Below are 20,427 nucleotides of genomic sequence, written 5' to 3'. Positions count from 1 at the left end.
TAAACAGCCTTCGATTCTCCCGACGTCTGCTCCGTCAGCCGCAACGTCCTCGCATTATCCGGAAGATGATGATCAGTGCCGCTGTTCACACACTCGTACAAACCCTCCCCCGTGTTTTTAATGGCGGTGTCTGTTTGACGGCTTCGCTAACACAATTTTCCAGAAAAACCAATTTGTTGGTTGTCAGCCAGAGCCCCTCCCACCCCCACCCCTCTCTTTTTTTTTCCTCATTATTTGTCACGAAGCGATTCATTCCTGCGAGTCTCAGGCCTCTTCTCAGTCAATGTGTGCTAGAAAGGTTTTTCCAGGGGTAAACGCGGTGATGGAGCGTAGGTTCCGCCGCCCCACCCTTCATAACAAACCCGACACTTACGAGGCCGCTAATTCGCCGCTACTTGTACGCGGACAAAGCAAGGCCTCGTCCACACCAGACAAAAACATGTTTTTTTCTCCCCGGCATTCTCACAAAAAATTCCGTCAACACGTCAGTATGAACTCAGCTCAACACGAGGCTTCAGGGCATGTAGTACCTATGCCAGGCCTTTAGGGGCGCTGTGACTCACCAAATACTCCAAAAACGCAGAGGAAGACAGAGCACAAAGAAATTTAGAAGTAGACTGCCGCTCATAGACTTCTATATAATTCTGAGTTCTATAGGTCTATGCTTCTTCTCCTCCTCTGGCTCGCATCAGTAGCTTCTGCAACGCCACCTGGAGGACATAGTCCGCCAATATTGTGGTTTTTAAATGCGGCGTTCCCGTGTGGCCCCCCCCAGGTCTTTGTGCGCGACACGATTTCGACGGAGCGTAGACATCCTTCACGGGAAGGAGTTCGGAAAGAAGTCGCTTGGCTCTGGGGGACAGCACGATAAATAAAGTCAGGGTTTGGTGAATAGACATAGCGTAGCATAGCGTAGCATAGCATAGCGTGTATTTAAGGGCCTCCAGAGACGATTATTAGCGGCCCACACTGATTAAAGACAAGTTACGAAGAAGTCGCCGGTGGCTGTTTTCACTCCCACTAATTGAAACCATCCCTTATTTACTCATCTCGACCGGAGGGAGGGGGGGTTCGGTATGCGATAGCGCCCTGGTGCGGTGTGTGTGTGTGTGTGTGGGGGGGGGGGGGGGGTCATGTTGCACCGGAATGAAAAGGGAAGGAACCAAAATGAGAGATCACAGAAGGATTAATTCCATTTCTAAAGGCAGAGGGAAGCAGCGAGACGGGAGGCGGACGGGCTGGGGTGGGGGGGTGTGGGGTGAGGGGTAGGGGGGGCGGCCTATTTCTTTGTGCTAATTCCTCCACGCTCTTTACCTTCTAAAGCTCCTGCATTGTGGCGCAGTAGGACAGAGTGCGATTGAGAAATTTGGTATTTTTAGACAAAGCACTCGCTCAGCCCAAAGAGGGAAACGGCATATGATTTTCCTCTTCGTCTTCTTCTTCTTCTTCTTCTTCTTCTTCTTCTGCTTCTTCTTCTTCTTCTCTTTTTTTTACATCAGTGGATTCACAATGAACCTCTGGATCTGTAGCCTGCAGGCAGACTGAATCACTTCTGTAGCTATATCACAGGAAACTGCTTCCTGATTGGCTTGAGCAGGGCTGCTCCAGAAATCTTTTCTTTCTTTCTTTCTTTTTTCTTTCTTCCTTTCTTTCTCTTTTTCTTTCTCTTTCTTTCTTTCTTTCTTTATAAAATCCTCTCTCTCTCCTGTGTAGGACACTGTGCACATTCACTGTGCTGCTGCACAAATACAGTTGTTAGCAATTATCGTGATTGGAAAGGCGGAAATAAAATTGATATGGTCCAATATTTTAACCTCTTTCTTTATTGTAACATCTTTAACTCTTTAGCTGCTTTAGTGAATTTAGTATCTTTAGCCATTTTGGCTGCTTTAGCTATTTTAGCGTCATTCACTGTTATCGCCTCTCCTTTTTTTTTACTATTTTAGCCACTTCAGTCTTTCTAGCTTCTTTCGCTATTTTAACTATTTTACCTGTTTTACCGTCTTTTTCTAATTTAGCTTATTTTGCTGTTTTGGTTATTTTAGGCTCTTTAACTATTTTAGTCTCTTCTGTTACCAGGTTTTATTGACCTGACCATCAACTGTTTGATTCCAGTGTGTTTATTTACCTCCCACCGCCTCGAGATGCCCCACATCCATATTACATGCTGATTATAAACGAGTAGGTACGTAGCGCCTTCTTTACACCAGAAAATCCACCAAACAATTTGACGTGAACACAGCATTTAATATTCCTGGTGAAATACGTTTAAATCCCACAATGCATTGCACAGAGACAATAGATGAGCGTCCAGCAGCTGCAAAAAGAAAAGATGTTTGAAGTCGGGATGCACTGATACTAGTATCGGGTATCGCGTCTGATGCTGCAAATACAACGGCGTTGCTTCTACCAGACAGATCGAGATATTATCTCACGTCTCTGCCAACAATCCTCGGTCAATCTCTTCTGCACATTCCAGCTCTAATAACCTTCTGGTCCGACGTATTTGCAGCTGTAAGTCGGGCTTATGCGGTCTTTATTTGGCCCGACTCATCGTAAAGGTTCTTATGTGACACAAAGCTGCAGCCAAGTTTTTCCTTCCCAAATCAAAATTTACTAGAGCTGCAAAAAAATGTGAACTTTTGACTAAAACCATGGCTCACAAGCTTTGCAGATCGTAAAGTTCGTCATACAAAAACTAAAGATGAAGTTTCATCAGTGAGCAGGAGGAAGATGCTCTATAATCTGGATGTTACGTGACAATACATCCGTTATTGGGAGCACAGCTTAAAAAAAAAAAAAAAAAAGTCCCAAAATTGCCAAATATTGTTGAAATGGTCCAAATACCTTAAGTTACTCCAAAAAAAGGAAAATAAAAAACAAAAAAAATTTAAACTTTAAAGCTTAAAAAAGTAAAAATGATTGGGTTAACCCTAACTGTAAAAAAATTTTTTTTAAATGTAAATGTGCTGATGGAAGTTATTTGAAAACTTTTTGTATTTACATAAAATTTTTTATGTATTTTATAAAAATCAGGCCTTTTCAATAGAAATTAAAGAAAATAAGGATCTGATTGATCATGTATAGTGATTAAAAAGTGCTACATCTGTTGCTATTTAAATTTTGCATTCAAAGTCATAACTTTTTCAAGACGTAACGAATAACTGCGATAAATTACTGTTACTATTTTCAATTGTACAACACTGTTAAAAACAGATCTTCATTCCAGGCATCAAACCAACAACCCATTCCAAACAAAAGAACTGGAAGCAAATAAACTGGCTCATTAATGGGATTTTTGTTGAACATTTTGTTGGATTGTGCAAAAACACTTGGTCCAAAAAAAAATCAAATTTGAAGCCAGAGAAATCTTCAAATTGCTGTTTCCACCCCCAAAACCTCCAGCAGTCGATGATAAGCTCTACAAACTTGAATAGTTTCTCACACATGCTTGTCAGTTTGATGAGTGCAGGAACGTTGCAGTGAGTGTGTGGGATGCACCGATACCAGTAACAGGGCCGATACTGCATGGGGTACTCGTACTTGCACAAAGCGACTCATTACGATGAAGTACATATGCCAGGTCTGTAGGTGGAGCTGTAACTCTGCCACAGAAATACACCAAAAACAGAAAAGAAAACACGGGTGATGACATCATCAGCAAATGTCCGTCTCGCCCGTCCCACACGTCAATGCGAGGTGGCGTTTTTTTTAAAACGCACTTTCCGTACTCCTGAAACGCCACGTCATGTGGAAGATCGACCAGAAACAATGCGGTTACATGAAACGCCGTTGTCGTGTGGACGTCGCTCAGCACGTAACCCAGAGCCATGCTACCTGCCACATGCCACAGGCCACATGCCACATGCCACATGCTACATGCCACATGCCACATGCTACATGCTACATGCTACATGTCACATACCACATGCCACATGCCACATGCTACATGCTTCGACGCGGTTTTCAAAAAGTTGTGTTTTCATTGATTTCGAGCACCATCCTCATGTGAACGGACACCCAGAATACAACGAAAGTTTTGCGTTTTCACCTGAAAACATTAATGTTGTGTAAACCGGCCTAAATGAATCAAAAGTGATGTGAGCATCTTGCTTGTGTTCCTCCACCTGAGACTCCCACCCCCCCCCACCCACCACCCCCGACCTCCCATTGAACTTCTACACATTGACTTTTCCCATGAATGTGAACCTTTCAGTCTCATTGGCTCTAATTAGCCGTAGCGACATTTCCCACGTCTTGTGACAGCTTGTAGATCCCCCCCACCCCCACCCCCACCCCCACCCCCTGGATCCAGATCTTTGTGTTGGCGCTCTCCCACGTGCCCCAGCTGTTTGGCCTCGGCGGTAAATGTTGCCATGTCCAGCGTTGCCGCTGCATCCGGGCTCCGGCCTCTCGTGCCCCACCCCCCACCCCCCTCCCCCGGCTCTCTAATCTAATTGCCCCCATTCCTGAACCCCCGACCCGCTCTCCCTTCCCACGCTCGTTAGCGAACATCCCGGCTGGCCGCCGCCTGACAGAAGCTCGCTGGAACACATCTGCTGCTTCCCCGAGAGAGAAACTGTCTGCTGCCGGTTTTCATCCCTCTAAGTGAGGAGGACCGAGATTCTTCAACAGGAAACAATCAACAACTTCGTCCCAAAGTTTCCCGTTTATTAATCACCACTCGCGGGTTACACCTCATTAACGCTACGACTTTAGGCCTCAGATTTTTAAGAGGTTTGGGATTTTGTTTAAATTAGCGAGCTACGGTTAGAATGATTCTGTACAATAAAAGTAATGAAGTGAATAAAACATCCAGTAGCATGGTGCTGTATTGGTTAGAACACTCTGTTCAGAGTTCAAGTCAGATTCTGCATGTTCTCCATATGCAGTGCCTTAGAATTTGGAGATCCAAGGGAGAACGAGCAAACTCCCCACAGAAAGGCACTACTTGTATTTAAGCCCGTAACCGATGGCTGGTTCAGGTTGGGTCAGATTGACCAGCGATATTCAGGAGTTTTGATTTTGAGAGATCGCAGCAGCAGCAGGTTTGTGACTGAAGGGTCAGGGTTGGATTCCTCAGTGAGAACAACTTTGGAATGTTGCAGGTTTGATTCCCCATCACCTCTCCCTGTCCGCATGTCCTTGAGCAAGACGTTAAACCCTGAATCGCTCGCAAAGTGTGAGTGCATATGTGAATGTGATTAACCGCAGGAAGTGGAGAAGGGATGTTCTGTGTTTAGGGCCTGACAACATCTGGCATCAACATGCATTTCGAGTGATCAAGTGTCAAACCGTGAAGTCAAGTGTGAACAGACCCCAAAGTGATTTCACTCACTTCCCCAAGCGCTTTGCGTTTTCATTTAGAAGAATGTTTCTTTCCAAGGAAATTAGAAAAGAACGCGGACGTCGGTGCCTGGAGGTCTGCAGAGACACGATGCCTGATAGCGGCCTGGGCAGAGGAACCGTCCAGCAAGCTGGATCACACGTATCAGAACCGGGTCGTTTAGCGGAAACAACTTCGGCTCCCTTCACACTGCAGGTCATGATGCTCAATTCCGATTTTTTTTGTGTGAACGTTGACGTCACATTTAAAAGCCGACCTCTATCAGACTGCACTGTTGAGCGTGATCCGACTCGATGGGTTCGGGCCCCATAGCGCAGAAGATGCTGTTGACAGAAGTAATGGACGCCACGCCGGTCAGCAACCAGGGTTGCCAGATGTGACTCACTTTTCTCACGTTTCCAGCCCAAACAACGTAAAACCCAAACACCTCAATAGAAACCAGCCCAAATCTCAGCCTGTGTAGGAATCATGTTAAAACCATAAAACTATTTAATGTGTACTAAAGAACACACCATAGATACACAAATGCACAAAATAAACAAAGTTAAACGGTAAGAGAGTTTGGCTGCCCAATTAGGGGAAGCTGACATATCTGGCAACGCTGGGCAGTGTGTAGATGCATTTTCAAGTAGTTGATAAATACTTTTGAGCAACAAAATCAGAATTTGGTCGCATTTCCCGGCAGTGTGAACGAGATCTTAGAGGTATTAATACGATCTGAACTCAAGTGGTGAGCCCGAAACACATGGAACACACGAGTGTGAACAGTCTGCGCCACGGCTCGCCACTTGTGATCGGATCACCCAAAAACACATCCTTGGATACTCTGCTTACATAAATCCACCCTCTGATGGTTGTCTGGTATTCAGGCAAGGTGACGGGCAACGGAGCGCCGCTGTGAAACGGAGCCGCGGCAATCAGCCCTGATTGGATTTTGATTTGCTCTTATTAACGAGGCGGATTGAGAGGCTGGAGCCAAAAGCTAATTGACCAAACTCCCTACGAACGACTCTTCAATCAGTCGTGGCATTTGAGCTGCCGGATCCTCGTCGACGGATCGGCGTCGTCGGGCGAAACATTCCCACGACGCCAAAGAGATGATGACATAAAGGAAGAGAAATCCAACGGCTGTGTTTTCACACCAGTATCGGGTATCGGGTTCGATACGGGTGTCGGTATCGGAGGGGGAAAAGCTCCTTGATGCAACCTGCTGAATATTATGTGACGGCAACACATAGCCTTGGTTTATTGTTTGCATTTGGAATATAAATTAGGCTTAATTTTATTGACGAAGCACTGGTATCAGTATTCTGTATCCATAAGTCGCTTAAGTTTCTACTTCTCTTTTATAAAGTGGTATCATGAACCTCGAGTTGCTTCTTTTTGCTCAAGGACCTGCTGAGGTTCTGACAGAAGTTTGCCACCACAGCTGTTTGTTACAGAGCAAAATGCGTGAAAATTTGATGGGAATTTAGTGAGTTTTGTTTATTTAAATGAGGTAAGAAGCTTCCTACTAAATACAAATGAATCCAATATAAGTGTGTTTGTTTTCTGGCTCATTGTGTAATAATTTAACGAGTTTTCAACTCATTATGTAATAACGCCGCATTTTGTAATAAAATTCCCGAACACATTTTTTAATAAACTTTGCCACATTTTGTAATAACTTGTTATATATTGCAACAGTTATTACAAAACACGGGTTAAATGATTAAATGCACTCAGTGGCGTTTACAATCTGGTTTCATTTCTTCAAGGAAATACAAATGACTGGTGGAAATACTGGTTTTCTTGTAACGTTAAAAATCTACCAGCCACAATAGCGGGTGACTTAAAAAGTTCCACCTGATTTAGATCCTGTGTTCTACTATTGCTGTGTTGGCAGGATGTGAGCAAAAGCAAAGAGCGACATATAATTCTAGTCCAACTCATTATTAAACATAGAACCATGCAAAGGGATAAATGTATGACATAAAAAAACAAATTATATATATATATATATATATATATATATATATATATATATATATATATATATATATATATATATAAAAAAAAGTAGAACACCCACGTTTTGTAATAACTGTTGCAATATTTAACAAGTTATTACAAAATGCGGCAGATTATTACATAATGAGTTGAAAATGTATGACCTTATTACATATTGCACCGTGATTACATAATGCGGCGCTGCATCCACGTGACTGAAAGGAACTGAAAGGTTCAGTGTTCCTTTTACTGTAATGATTTGTACTTTAAAGTGCTGGTCTGAATTTTTTAATGTTCACGTCACTTTATAACTGGCACTCTGTGTTATATGGTTTGCAGACGTACGTATGTTGAATGTGACATAGAAGATGGATGTAAAGATTGTTTAGGTTTTGTGTTTGAGATGTTTCATGTTCTCCCTGAGCTTAAATGAGCTTCCTGTGATCGATCGGATCGACTCCATCTTCATGATCCCAAACAATTTCTCGGGCTTCGTTAACAAAATGTTTAAGTTCAGATTGTTAAAGCCAATCGGTTCCCCAGATTTTGCAGGATTCGGTGTTGAGGAACTGCAGCTTATTCAACTCGCAGTGATAAAAACAGTAAAATTACTTCCCATCCGAGGGAACTTGGTTCAACTTTTAAGTTCTACAAACAAACGTGTCTTTTATTCCGAGGAAAGTCTTCTGCATCCGGAGCTGTGATTGCTTTGGAGACTCGGTAATTGCTCTGAATAAATAGAAGAATATCTGAATTATGATTAAGTGTGAACAATCAGTGCAGCTGTGTGCATGAGCAGAAATGTCTTAAAGTGACACTGTTCACTCTCATCAGAGCTCCTCCAGATGGATCTTTTTTTTTTTTTGCAGAAGAAGCTCGATCAGCAGATGAACTCACCTCCATGTTGTGGAATATCTTTGTTTCAGGGGGAACCTCCACGCTGCGCCTGTCGTCGGTGCGAGAGCTGCCCGGTCAGCTGCAGGAGCTTTACCAGCAGGGCTTCGTTCTGGCAGCCGTTCATCCCTTCATCCACCCCTGTGGTCCGGAGTCCAACAGCCCGCAGCACCAGCTCTACCGGGCCATCCTGGTCCGGCTCAGCGACGGGTAAGAGCCGCCCGACGCCCACTTCTATTAACGTGTCCAACCAAGACGAGAGCGAGAACGACAGGAAGAAACTCTGCGGAATGTTTCCGTCAGCGACAAGGTCAACTCTAGTTTGTTTTCTTTGTAATTTACATGGAAAACATCCAGTTTTAGATACAAATAAAGGTCCAATTCCTCCAATTATTCCCCTTATAACCTCTCTTTTTTGTATATTTTTTTCACAATAAGAGAAAACGCAGAAACACAAACAAACATGCAAAAATTGAAAGTTCACTCGGTAACATTAAGGTGTTTTTTTGCAAGAAGAACTCATGAATTAGGTAAAAAGTGATATTTAAAGAGACATTTTCGTCTGCTTTTCTTATTTAATATATGCAAGAAAATGCAACATGTCAAAGTGTTGTAGGTGCTGTTGTGGTGTGCTTAGTACTGTGGTTGTTGGTGTTATTAGGTGGAGCTGTTGGTGTTTTCGTTAGTGGTTTTCCTATTGGTGGTGGTGGAATTAGTATTCTTGTTGGTATTGTGATATTGTCGATAGTGGTGTTGCTATTGAGGTGGTGTTGTTGTTGTCGGCTGTGGTATTTTCTTAGTAAATAGTTTATGCAACATCTGCATTTTCCATTTTTTTCACACATCTGTTTCATGCACCTGATATCATCTTTTTCTTTCTTCAAACAGGCAACACATCTCATTTCACTTCCTAACATAAATGTGTTCATTGCAATAATAAGCATTATCGACAATACAAAAGGTGATAATTAAAGGTATTTCTAATAAGAACATGCGTATGTAGTATCTATAAGTGATTCAGTCATTAAGAAGGTCAGCAACAGTGTCATTAGTACAGTGTGTTACCTTGTTGATTAACATGCTGCAAAAAACTAGTTCATTAGAAAAGTATATATGCCTCAGATATAAATCCCACGCGTCCAAAGATGTTCTCTACACATTTGTTTAGCATATTTTCCTCTTTTATTTTTTTAGCATTAAACAAATACACAACCTGCTGAAGTCCAGGAGTGGACGGGAAAGTTGTTTTTTGTTTTTTTCCCCAGGATTAAGCCTCATTAACTGGGCAAAAGGTGACAATTAAAGGCAGTGCAGGTCTCTCATTAAGAACACCTATTTTAGCCAAACAAAGGCGAGGTCCAGCCCCGAGGAAATCATCTTCCCAGACGTCCTCGCCACACTCCTGGGAATAAGACCTTTGTTAGCACAAACTGATGAAGCCATTATAGTCACTTAAGAAAGCATGTTGAGATTACTAATGTACCTTAATTGGCGTCATTATGCAGAAAAAACACTCACTGCAAATCAGATTTTGCTTCATATTCATGTCCTGGACGATTAAAAAAAAAAAAAAAAAAAAGAAACACGTTAAAGTCTACTTGATGATTATATTCCTGCTTATGGTGTTTGATTTTAAGATAAAGCCTTTAGAATGGAATATAAACTAGTTATAGTGCGAATGTGTGATTTAATCTCGAGCACAGTGAGTGAAAGGTTTGAAAACAAGTGGCAAGAATACTCCCATTATTGGTAAATGTACCATTAAGAGATTTCTAAACTAATAAAAGAAACTTAAAATGGACCATGAAGCCGACAGGGAGCCAGTGCAGAAACTTTAAAAGGGGATTAAAGCTGTACTCTCTTAATCGTGGATGTTTTTAACCTCAGATTGATGCCATGATGAAGCCAAATGGAGCTGCAAGGCGCCGACGTTGGTCCGCATCAGGCGTTCAGGAGCCACACGTGGCTCTTCAGCTCCTCTAGAGCGGCTACATGAGGCTTTCAGTATATGTCATGAAAATAAACGTCTCTATTTAATTTGCACAATTTCCACACTGATTATATAAAATGGTTTCAACTCCAGGCGAAAAACTGCTAAATGAGGTAAAACCGCTAAGTCGACCAACGCTTTGAGGGAAATGGCAAAAAGGAGAAAAAGAAAAGTGTATTAGGACACTAGATGGCGCTGTGTTTTTGTAAAACAACCATGTTTACAGAGCAGTACAATGTAAACATTCAAGCTCCTTTAAACTGTCTTTCTTCATGGTACAGGTCCACGCAGTATCTGCTGTATGTAGGAAATATATCTCCATGTACGCAGACGATGGTGTAGTAAATGTTAGAAAATAACAAGAATAGGAATAATACTTTACAGTCACTTTACAATACACATTAAAATGCAGTTTAAGTAAAACATAGTAGTAGTAGTAAAAAATGAAATTTGAGATGAGATTTAAAAGGATTAAATGTTTCTGATAAAAATAGTTAAATTCCAAAAAGAGAACAAACTTTCTGGATTCCTTCATCCTTATTGTTCATCTTTTATTTGTGCGAAAACACCGAGCATTTCAGAAAAGTTCTGGTTTTCCTGTTTACAAAAGAGTTGGTTTTTTTAATCACTGGAAACCATTTTTGAGCCGAAACACAGTAAAAGTTAGTTTTCACTTGGAGATGTTCTCCTGGAAACAGTCCTCAGACGGCAGCGACAGGCTGGGAATCATCCTGATGGGCCTCCTGCTGGCCGCCATTACTGCCTCCTGGTGGCCGCCGTTACTGCCTCCTGCTGGCCGCCGTTACTGCCTCCTGCTGGCCGCCGTTACTGCCTCCTGCTGGAGACACCATGAAAGAGAGAGAGATGCCAGGGAAGGGTGGAAAAACTACAAGCCTTTGTAAAGTGAGAGAGTGTCTTACATCAAGTTGTATTTAAAAAGCTTGTGGATCTGCTCAGTAATCGAGTCGCAGTAATCAATAGTAACATCACAATACTAATGCTACAATAGTAACATTACAATAGTAATGCTAAAATAGTAACGCTACAATAGTAACGCTACAATAGTAACGCTACAATAGTAACAATACAATAGTAATGCTACAATAGTAATGCTACAATAGTAATGCTACAATAGTAATGCTGCAATAGTAATGCTACAATAGTAACAATACAATAGTAATGCTACAATAGTAACGATACAATAGTAATTCTACAATAGTAATGCCAGAATAGTAATACTACAAAAGTAACCCTACCATAGTAACACAGAGTGACTTGGAAAAGTAACTTTAATCTGATTACTGGTTTGGAAATAGTAGCGCGTTAGATTACAAGTTACTGAAAAAAGTGTTCATATGAGAGAAACATGTTCCAAATGAATGCGTTTCCAGCATCACTGCTGCAAACCGCCGCCACACAAATTCTGACAAAATTGGTGCGTCTTTTTTTTTCACTTAAAATGTTGTAACGTAAACAGTACTTCAATACTTATTCTAACCGCTACAGCCCTGTGTAGCTCTGATTCTGATTAAACTTCCTGTTACCACCGAGTTTCCTCTCTACTCAGTAGTACACACATGAGAAGTCTTTCTGTTACAACCGTCTTTTTAAAACACAGCAGAGGTTCATTAAAAAAGATAAAAATTTTCTTTTAAAGCCTTTTGTGCTGCTTCATCAGCAGCTTCAACATCTGTTAGTGGCTCAGCAAGCTGTCACGCTGGTCCAAAGTCACCGCCGCCCCCGACATCTGCCCTCCAGCCCCGTGCCCAAACAACCCAGGGCACTTTAGTCAGGGCCGGACGCCAGGGAGCCACTCCAACGCCGGCTGAAGGGCATGAGGGGGGGGCGGTGACGGACAGCAGAGGGTGAAAGGTCGCTTGTTTGTCTCGTCACAATCCACCCAGAAAAAAAAAAGACTTTGTCAGAAGCTCCTGGCGGGTCAGGAAACCCGATCGGGTTTATTCAGGACCACAGGCTGTGAAGTCGGGTCGATAAAAACATGACAATCAAAAAAGGCTGAAGCCGAGAGGAGACGGGTGGAGTCCAGCTACCGAAGCCCGGCGGCTGCTGCTCTGCTCGGCTCCGTCGGCCTCCAGAAGTCCAGACCTGTTTACCAAAAACTCTGTTTTCTGTCCGCGGGGCCAGAACGTGTGTGAAGGTGTTTTGTCAGCCCGGCTGCAGATACACACTTTAAACTTTTCAAAACACCACCAGTAGAAAACACACTGCCTCTGTTGGTATCGTCTGTCAGTTGTTTATTTCTTCTTTTTTTTAATAATGGAATAATGTAATAATGGTGCATTATGTAATAATGTAATACATTTTCAACTCATTATGTAATAATCTGCTGCTATATGTGTGTGTGTGTGTGTGTATATATATATACAAATATATACATAAAATTAAGGGAAAATGGTTTGAAATAGATTGATTAAAATTGTTACTGTAGTGTTTTTTTCGGGGAGGAAAGGGGGGAAAGAAAGGAAAGGAAAAAATGAAGGACAAGAAAAAAATATTTGAAAAAGGAAAAATGGAGAAATGAGAAAAAAATGGAAAAAATATAAAAAAAGAGGGGATGAAAATAAATTAAAAAGACGTAAACAGGGGCTATTGCTCGTATATCTAAAATGGCTCAGACCAATAGAAATAGCAGATCGGCTTAAAATAGCAGAAACGGGAAAATGATTTTTTTTTAAAAACAAAAACTTTAAAACAGCCACAAAGAAATTGTTTTATAAAAATATACCAAAATTCTACTTGTGACACTTTATGAATGCAACCTCAGTTTTTGTATGTATAGCATTGTTTCATTTAAAGAAAGAAATGTCTTCATTTAAGATGATAAACATGTTTACGTGTTGATAAATATTATTCAGGTTAAATGAAACTGGCTCCATTAACCCGCCTTCAAAGTTCTGCGCCCGAGCAGAATCAAATCGGGTAAAGTTACATCGTGCCGACAAACGAGTCGCTGCGCCTTCAGAACAATGGCATCGACATTTCAGTCGTTTAAACTACGTCCGCCGCCCACAGCGACGTTTCAGTAGTTTAAACTACATCCGCTGCCCACAGCAACGTTTCAGTAGTTTAAACTACATCGGCTGCCCACATCAACGTTTCAGTAGTTTAAACTACATCCACTGCCCACAGCAACGTTTCAGTCGTTTAAACTACGTCCGTCGCCCACAGCGACATTTCAGTAGTTTAAACTACGTCCGCCGCCCACAGCAACATTTCAGTAGTTTAAACTACGTCTGCCGCCCACAGCAACGTTTCAGTAGTTTAAACTACATCCACTGCCCACAGCAACATTTCAGTAGTTTAAACTACGTCCGCTGCCCACAGCAATGTTTCAGTAGTTTAAACTACGTCCGCCGCCCACAGCAACATTTCAGTAGTTTAAACTACGTCTGCCGCCCACAGCAACGTTTCAGTAGTTTAAACTTCATCCGCTGCCCACAGCAACATTTCAGTAGTTTAAACTACGTCCGCTGCCCACAGCAACATTTCAGTAGTTTAAACTACGTCTGCCGCCCACAGCAACGTTTCAGTAGTTTAAACTTCATCCGCTGCCCACAGCAACATTTCAGTAGTTTAAACTACGTCCATCGCCCACAGCAACGTTTCAGTAGTTTAAACTACGTCCATCGCCCACAGCAACGTTTCAGTAGTTTAAACTACATCCGCCGCCCACAGCAACGTTTCAGTAGTTTAAACTACATCCGCCGCCCACAGCGACGCCACAATAAGAGCAGAAAACCGAGAGAGCGAGCAGTGTGATAATCTGCAGCCACCAAGACGTCGTTCGGGAAAATAAAACCCAAAAGAGGGAAATCATTCAAAAGAGGGGATAAATCTGCAGTAAAATAAATGAGGACGAGCGTCTCTGGTTCCTCGAGGAGGAGTTAAATCATAAAAAGAGAAAATGTTGGGGGAAGATTAGCGAAACAGGCAACGTGAGCAATGAACAAACAATACGGGGTCGTAAAGAATAAGAGAGTCGAGAATTAAAAGGGAAGCAATTAATTGGTTTGTGTGGATGATGAGTGAGTGGGGGGATGGGGGGGGGGGGGGGGGTCTGTCAGACATGGCTTCTTCTTCTCCTCCCGTCAGCTCACATCAGGACTCCTCCTCTCTCCTCCTCCTCTCAGCTCCTCGCCGCGCCGGCGGAGGAACGGCCTCCGCAGCAGATAATTCACCGCAAACCTGACAGCTTAATTTGAGATTGTCAAACTTTCTGTTTCATCATTATTTTTCCGCTGCCGTTCTGCCAGAGCGGCGCGTCGTCGCAAGGCGTCACGATATTTACTGTCAACATGGAGGAGTTCAAGTTTATGACAGGAAAAATACTTTCTCTTTTTTTTCTTTTTAAAAAAAAAGAAAAGAAAATAATCTGTTGCCTCAGGCGTCGTTCGTTCCTATCCGAGGTGGATTTGCTCATCAAGGGAGCTTCGAATGCAAAGATTGGAGGCGGGAGGGAAAACAACAACAACTATGGCCGACAACAAGTCGGATCATAGCCGCTCTTCACCTGAGCTGAGGCTCCGTTTCCACGACAACGATTTCAAGTGGAAAGCCAAAACTGTCCTTGTGTTTTGGGCGTCTGTGTACAGGTACACGAAACGCAACGCAGAACTTTTCGTTTTTCATGGAACCGGAGCAAAATTCAACTTTTTGAAAAAGCCCCGATCCCGTCTCCGTGGCAAAACGCAACTTTTTGAAAACTCTATGATGCTGTCTCTGTGGAAACGGGTGATTACGCAACTGTTTGAAAACTTTCCAAGTGTTTTTCTGTGCAAACGGTGGAAACTGCAATTTTTTGAAAACCCTCTGAGTCCATCTCGCTAGAATTCGAGGGAAACTCTGACTTTGTCTCTGTGGAAATGAGGAAAACTCCAACTTTTTGAAAAGCCTTGACTCCATCTCCATGGAAAAACACTACTTTTTGAAAACTCTTTGATGCTGTCTCTGTGGAAACAGGTGGTAATGCAAGTTTTTCCAAACTTTCCAAGTCTATTTCTCTATAAACGGTGGAAAATGCAACTTTTTGAAAACCTTCAGCAATAACAACTTTTTTTTAAACTTTCAATGTCTATTTTTGTGCAAACTGAAGAAAATTGTACTTTTTGAAAAAGCTTCGACAGTCTCCTTTGAAACGGGCGAAAAAGACAATTTTTGAAACTGCTCCGCCTCTGTTGAAACCAGGGTGAACACAACTTTTTGAAAAACTCTTCAACTTTGTTTCCATGGAAACCGGTGAAAACTACCCTTTTTTGAAAAGGTTGCGACTCCTTTTCCGTCCAAATGATAAATCCTTTATCTTTCAAATATATTGAAAATATTCATTTTAGCAAAAAACCTCTTTTGCTTCTCTTTTGCGGCATTTTTCTTCATCACTGATTAAACATGTAAAGCGCTGAACTTTGACCCTTTTGAAGTGTTTTTTTTTTTTTAAGTGGTCAATAAGAAAAGGTTTCATCTTTCTTTCTGCTCTTTTTCTCTTGTGTTTTACAGTCATAGTCACATTTTGTACAAAATGCTAAACTTTTAAAATACAAAATGGGCTAAAACTACCTTCATGTGAGAACGTTGAAGAGTACGTGACGAGATCCCATTATTAATTAGGCATGCGTAACGTTGATAGATCGCAGCGTTTCGCTGCTGCTGCTGCCGGCATTAATAATTCCTCTCTTCGGATCCATGTGATGTTTTATTATAGAAAGTGCTGCAGAAACGGTCATTCCTCAGAAAATGGTCACATGTGGAACATTTTGGAAAGATGATCCCACTGCAAATCACACAATTCCTGTGAATTAATTGTGTCTGATTGCGCTTTTCTTTTATATTTGAAATGATCTGAATTTGACATTTTAATGGCACCATTGTTTTTTAAATGTTAAAAATCAACACTTTTCTGAACCTACTTTTCTTGCTTTCTTAAACACCGATGTGAGGAGTGGCGGCTGGTGATGAATTTCTTAGGTTGGCTCTTCATTATTATTCGATTTCAGCCAACGTTAGCTTCATTTAAATACAATGCATTTATAAACCACATTACAGCAATCTGTACTTTTTTACATTGAGAGAGCCCCCTAGTGGTGAAACATTATAGTTATTTTAAATTTGTTTTATTTCATACGATGAATTCTTCACTGATTCAAAGAAACTTCGGCACTGCCGTGTCCTGCGCATGTGTGTTCCAGCTCGCTAATGACTATCAGTCATATTTTAATCATATTTAGCATGTAGCCTCGCGACTACACGAGTCCAGCAGCTCGTTTACATGTCGGAGGGCGGCTTTACGTGATGCCCCTGAACGCATCACTCAAAGCAGTTAAAACCGGACCAAGGCGTGGCCTGCGAGTTCAGCCGGCTTGACGTCACAACCGAACTTCTCTTCTTGTTCTTATGGGATGGGTTCTTATGGAAGAACGACACGTACGATCACCTTTCTAAATTACCGTGGAAGCAGACGAGCGAAACGCACCTCCTGTGAGGTGAGAAGCAGGCAGAGGAGGTCGTATGGTTGAAATGCACGACACCGTGTCCGGCCTCCCTTCTCGCAGACCGTCCATTAGTAATCACCGACCGTTCTGCTGTGTGCAACACTGCAGGTTCGCCTCTGGCAGGAATATCAAAGGTCCCGGCTCGGCTCGGCTCGACTCGGCTCGGCCCAACCGGAACCGCAGAAATATTGATTCTGAGCGAAACGGCTGAGTGGACCTGTCCGGGTTTTTCTTTTCTTTGTTTGATTTTTTTAAAGACGTGTTTGCTTTGCTTTTGTGAAAGAGACGCCGTGAGGGAGGTGAGAGGCATTAAAGTGAGGCACAGCTGGAAGAAGACGGGAGGAGAGTGAACGGTTTAGTGACGGAGAGAGAGAGAGAGAGAGAGAGAGAGAGAGAGAGAGAGAGAGAGAGAGAGAGAGAGAGAGAGAGAGAGAGAGAGAGAGAGACAACACACAATGTGATTCACATTTTCTTTCTGAGAAACAATGTAGATAGATAGAACTAGATACAGTAGAGTGAACCGCCAGATGGCTGTAATGCAAACTGACATTAAACCCAAATAAAGAAGAAGAAGAAGAAGAGTCGTACACCCACTACTCATATAAAGAGTTAATTCCTCAGCCCTTATGACTTTTATTTTTGGACTTTTAATCGTTACATATTTTCTTAGATTTTCACGACAGATAAACTGTTTATACTTTATTGATTTTTTGTAAACAAGCTTCTAACGCACTCAAAAGCCTCATCTGAAACGATGCCACTCGCAGCGTTATTCTCAGTAAAACGCAGTTTATTTGCACGAGCATTCAATTTAGCGAGATCGTGGGAATTCGTTCCAGCGAGAGAGACGGAAGAGGGGAAGAGGGGAGGCCGCTGTCGGGTCCAGGCTTTATCTCCAGAGTCTGTCACCGTGGAGACAAGCGCTCACATCAGCACCCGCCCGGGGGAATCCAAATCTCCACCGGGGGACGACGGTGGTGGTGGTGGAGGAATCAGAGTTTCCTTTCACTGTCAGAGCCAGAAATCAAAGAGCAATGAAGAAGATGGGTGGAGGTGGTGGAGGGGTTACAGTGGGTGGTGAAAGCATGACAGCGAGCATCCATTCATCCGTCGCTCCGAAGTGAGCAGCGTTTTCCTGACTCTGTGTGTGTGTGTGTGTGTGTGTGTGTGTGTGTGTGTGTGTGTGTGTGTGTGTGTGTGTGTGTGTGTGTGTGTGTGTGTGTGTGTGTGTGTGTGTGTGTGTGTGTGTGTGCACAATCCCAGTCAAGTCTCTGCAGCATTAGCCTCGGTGTTCCCGGCTCAGTCAACAAGGCGCTTTACACGCGGCGGCGGCGGCGGCGGCGGCTTCACGTGCCGATGTTAACACCCGGCTGACACACCTGCCGAGGCGGGTCAGAACTTAGACAAGCAAATTTGTGGCCGTTAAGCCCAGACAGGACTGATCGGACCATTGGAACATTTAAAATGTCAACTGTCAAATTTCCTCGTGTTCAATTTGGCGGCGGCGGAATGGGGTTACAGTTCAGCAGGCAATGCCTGATGGGATGTATTCATCATTATTGGGTAATTGCAAGGAGCTTCCGTGAAGGATGAAAGGATGTGGATGTGAAAAAGGGAAAGGAGGAGTGGGGGGGGGTAAGAGGTACGTCCTGAAAGCCATTAAACTGGATCCGCTCCGCTGAAATTATTCACAAACGTGTGGAATAAGTGACATTAGAAGAAGTGCGCTGTATTATTGAAGAGTGGCGAACGTGGCCGTGTCGTCACGGCGATGGGCGAGCGGCGGAGCGGCGGAGTGGTGGAGGCGGGCCTCGGGGCCGACACGACGCCGCTCTGTCTCTGAGTGAACGCCGAGCTCTTCTCGTCTTTTTCATTCGCTCGCCTGCTAAGCTGTGGAAAAGGGGATTTTCTTCAGCCTTGACTTTCTCTCGGCGGCGCGAGAGAGAAAAGCTTTTTATTCTATAGCGTGAGAGCAATTTAGATCCTCTCAAGCAATTTTCTGAAACTGGTGACATTAAGGTAATGATCTGAAGTATTTTACTGAACATGTACTCGGATACTCTCAGCTGTGGACAGGAAGTTGAATGGATGAACTATATGAACTGTATTTATATATTTCCTTTATTTGGTGAAGCGGTTGAGACGGTTTAGAGACGTTAAAATAAAACTGTGTAAAAGTCTGCAGCACATCTTCATACTGGTTCAAAGACATCGGGGGGCTCCAACATGGCGTCCCGGACTCTTTGGGTGGGGGTGGCGCAGATCGGGAGGGGCTTTGTTTTACATTTTCATGTCAAAGAAATACGATTTTAGAGAGTCTGCAGAACTGGAAAATGACGAAGGAAGGTGGGCGTGTCCGTCGGTGTTTGGCGTCATTGCAAAGTTCTGATAAATCAGCGATTGGAGGTGGGGGTGGAGATGGGGGACGGAGGTGGAGGCAGAAGGTGAGGGATGGAGGATGGAGGTGGAGACGTCGCTGATGATTATATGAAGAGGATGTTATACAAACACGGGTATCGGTGCCTCATTATGTTATTTGATCTTTTTACCGAGGAGTCTCACCCTCCAGGTTCACTTCTTCCTCCACCCATCCTCCTTCTGGCTCCACCACATTGTCTTCAGTGTTTCTGGCTGGTTGCAGCATCGTTGAGACGTTGGGTCGAAGATACCGACTGTAACAGAAGGAGGAAAATGTACGAGCACCAACGAGGTGGAAATCCTAGAAAATGGACCTGGAAACGGAGGAGCTGAGATTTCATGGAGTTTCTCCGTCAGGGAGGAACTCGATTCAGAATCAGGATGTAGACGGAACAGAGAGGGTCCTGCTGAGGACGAATCCGACGCTCACCGCTAAAATCATAATCGAATCTAAAACTCTGAGGAAAACAAATACAGCGACGAATGTTGAGTCAGAATTAGAAGCAAAAGCAAAAACCCTGCGTAATGAGTGCAGCCGCGATTAGCAACGCAAGCTAACGGCTGTTTAATGCTAATTTGTTTTCAAAGTTTTGACATAGTTCGTCTCTTATTGTTCGTTTTGGAACTTGATCTATGCGTTGCTAGTGAGCACGGCCAGGACGTATAGAATATGTAGAAACAGCGTTTTCTCCAGACGAGCACGAGAAGGTGAACGAAAGAAGAACAAATGAAACTGAGAAAATAAACCGATAAACATTAAACCCGCCGATGTTTTCGGCTTTTTCGCGTGCACTGAGAAACCTCAATACATCCACACGGTCAGTTTTTTTTTCTATTGTGTGTGTGTACTCCGGTGAACACGTTGTAATTGGAAACCGCAGATTCACAAGTGATGTTTTCCACCACGCCGCGAAAACAAATCCCAAAGCGAGCCATTAACAGGTAATACGCAATTAGTTTCCATGCTAACGCGCGGCTCCGGCGGGAGCGATTAGTCCGACGCAAGATGTTCTGCAGGAAAACAATGCATGTGACCCATCTGTGGAGGGTGGAGGAAGGGGTGGAGGAGGGGTGCTCGCCCAGGAGGGGGCTCCAGGCAGGCAGGCGTTTGACACCCGTCTAACCACACGAGGCCTCCGAGGTTGACAGCCGGCGCCGCACGCTGCATGAAAACGGACTGCAGGTGATGCAGCCTGCTATTTTTAAACCCCACCCTCCACCCACCACCTCCCACCACCCGTCACCGCTCAGCCCTGCAGAAGTCTCCCTCCATTCGCTCCCAT

At 43.3% G+C, this 20,427-nt stretch overlaps 1 protein-coding gene across 1 annotated transcript in view; it reads left to right on the top strand.

Annotated features, from left to right (window-relative positions):
- Nucleotides 1-20,427, top strand: part of rftn1b (raftlin, lipid raft linker 1b) — a 142,512-nt gene that overhangs the window by 56,163 nt on the left and 65,922 nt on the right. The window contains exon 3 of the mRNA XM_080471775.1: nucleotides 8,263-8,440. Coding sequence (XP_080327901.1) covers nucleotides 8,263-8,440 — 178 coding nt within the window. The remainder of the gene's footprint in view (nucleotides 1-8,262; nucleotides 8,441-20,427) is intronic.

This window comes from Lipophrys pholis (genome assembly GCF_963383615.2).
Source record: "Lipophrys pholis genome assembly, chromosome: 9".
NCBI lineage: Eukaryota > Metazoa > Chordata > Actinopteri > Blenniiformes > Blenniidae > Lipophrys > Lipophrys pholis.
This window is presented reverse-complemented; position numbering and strand designations above follow the sequence as displayed.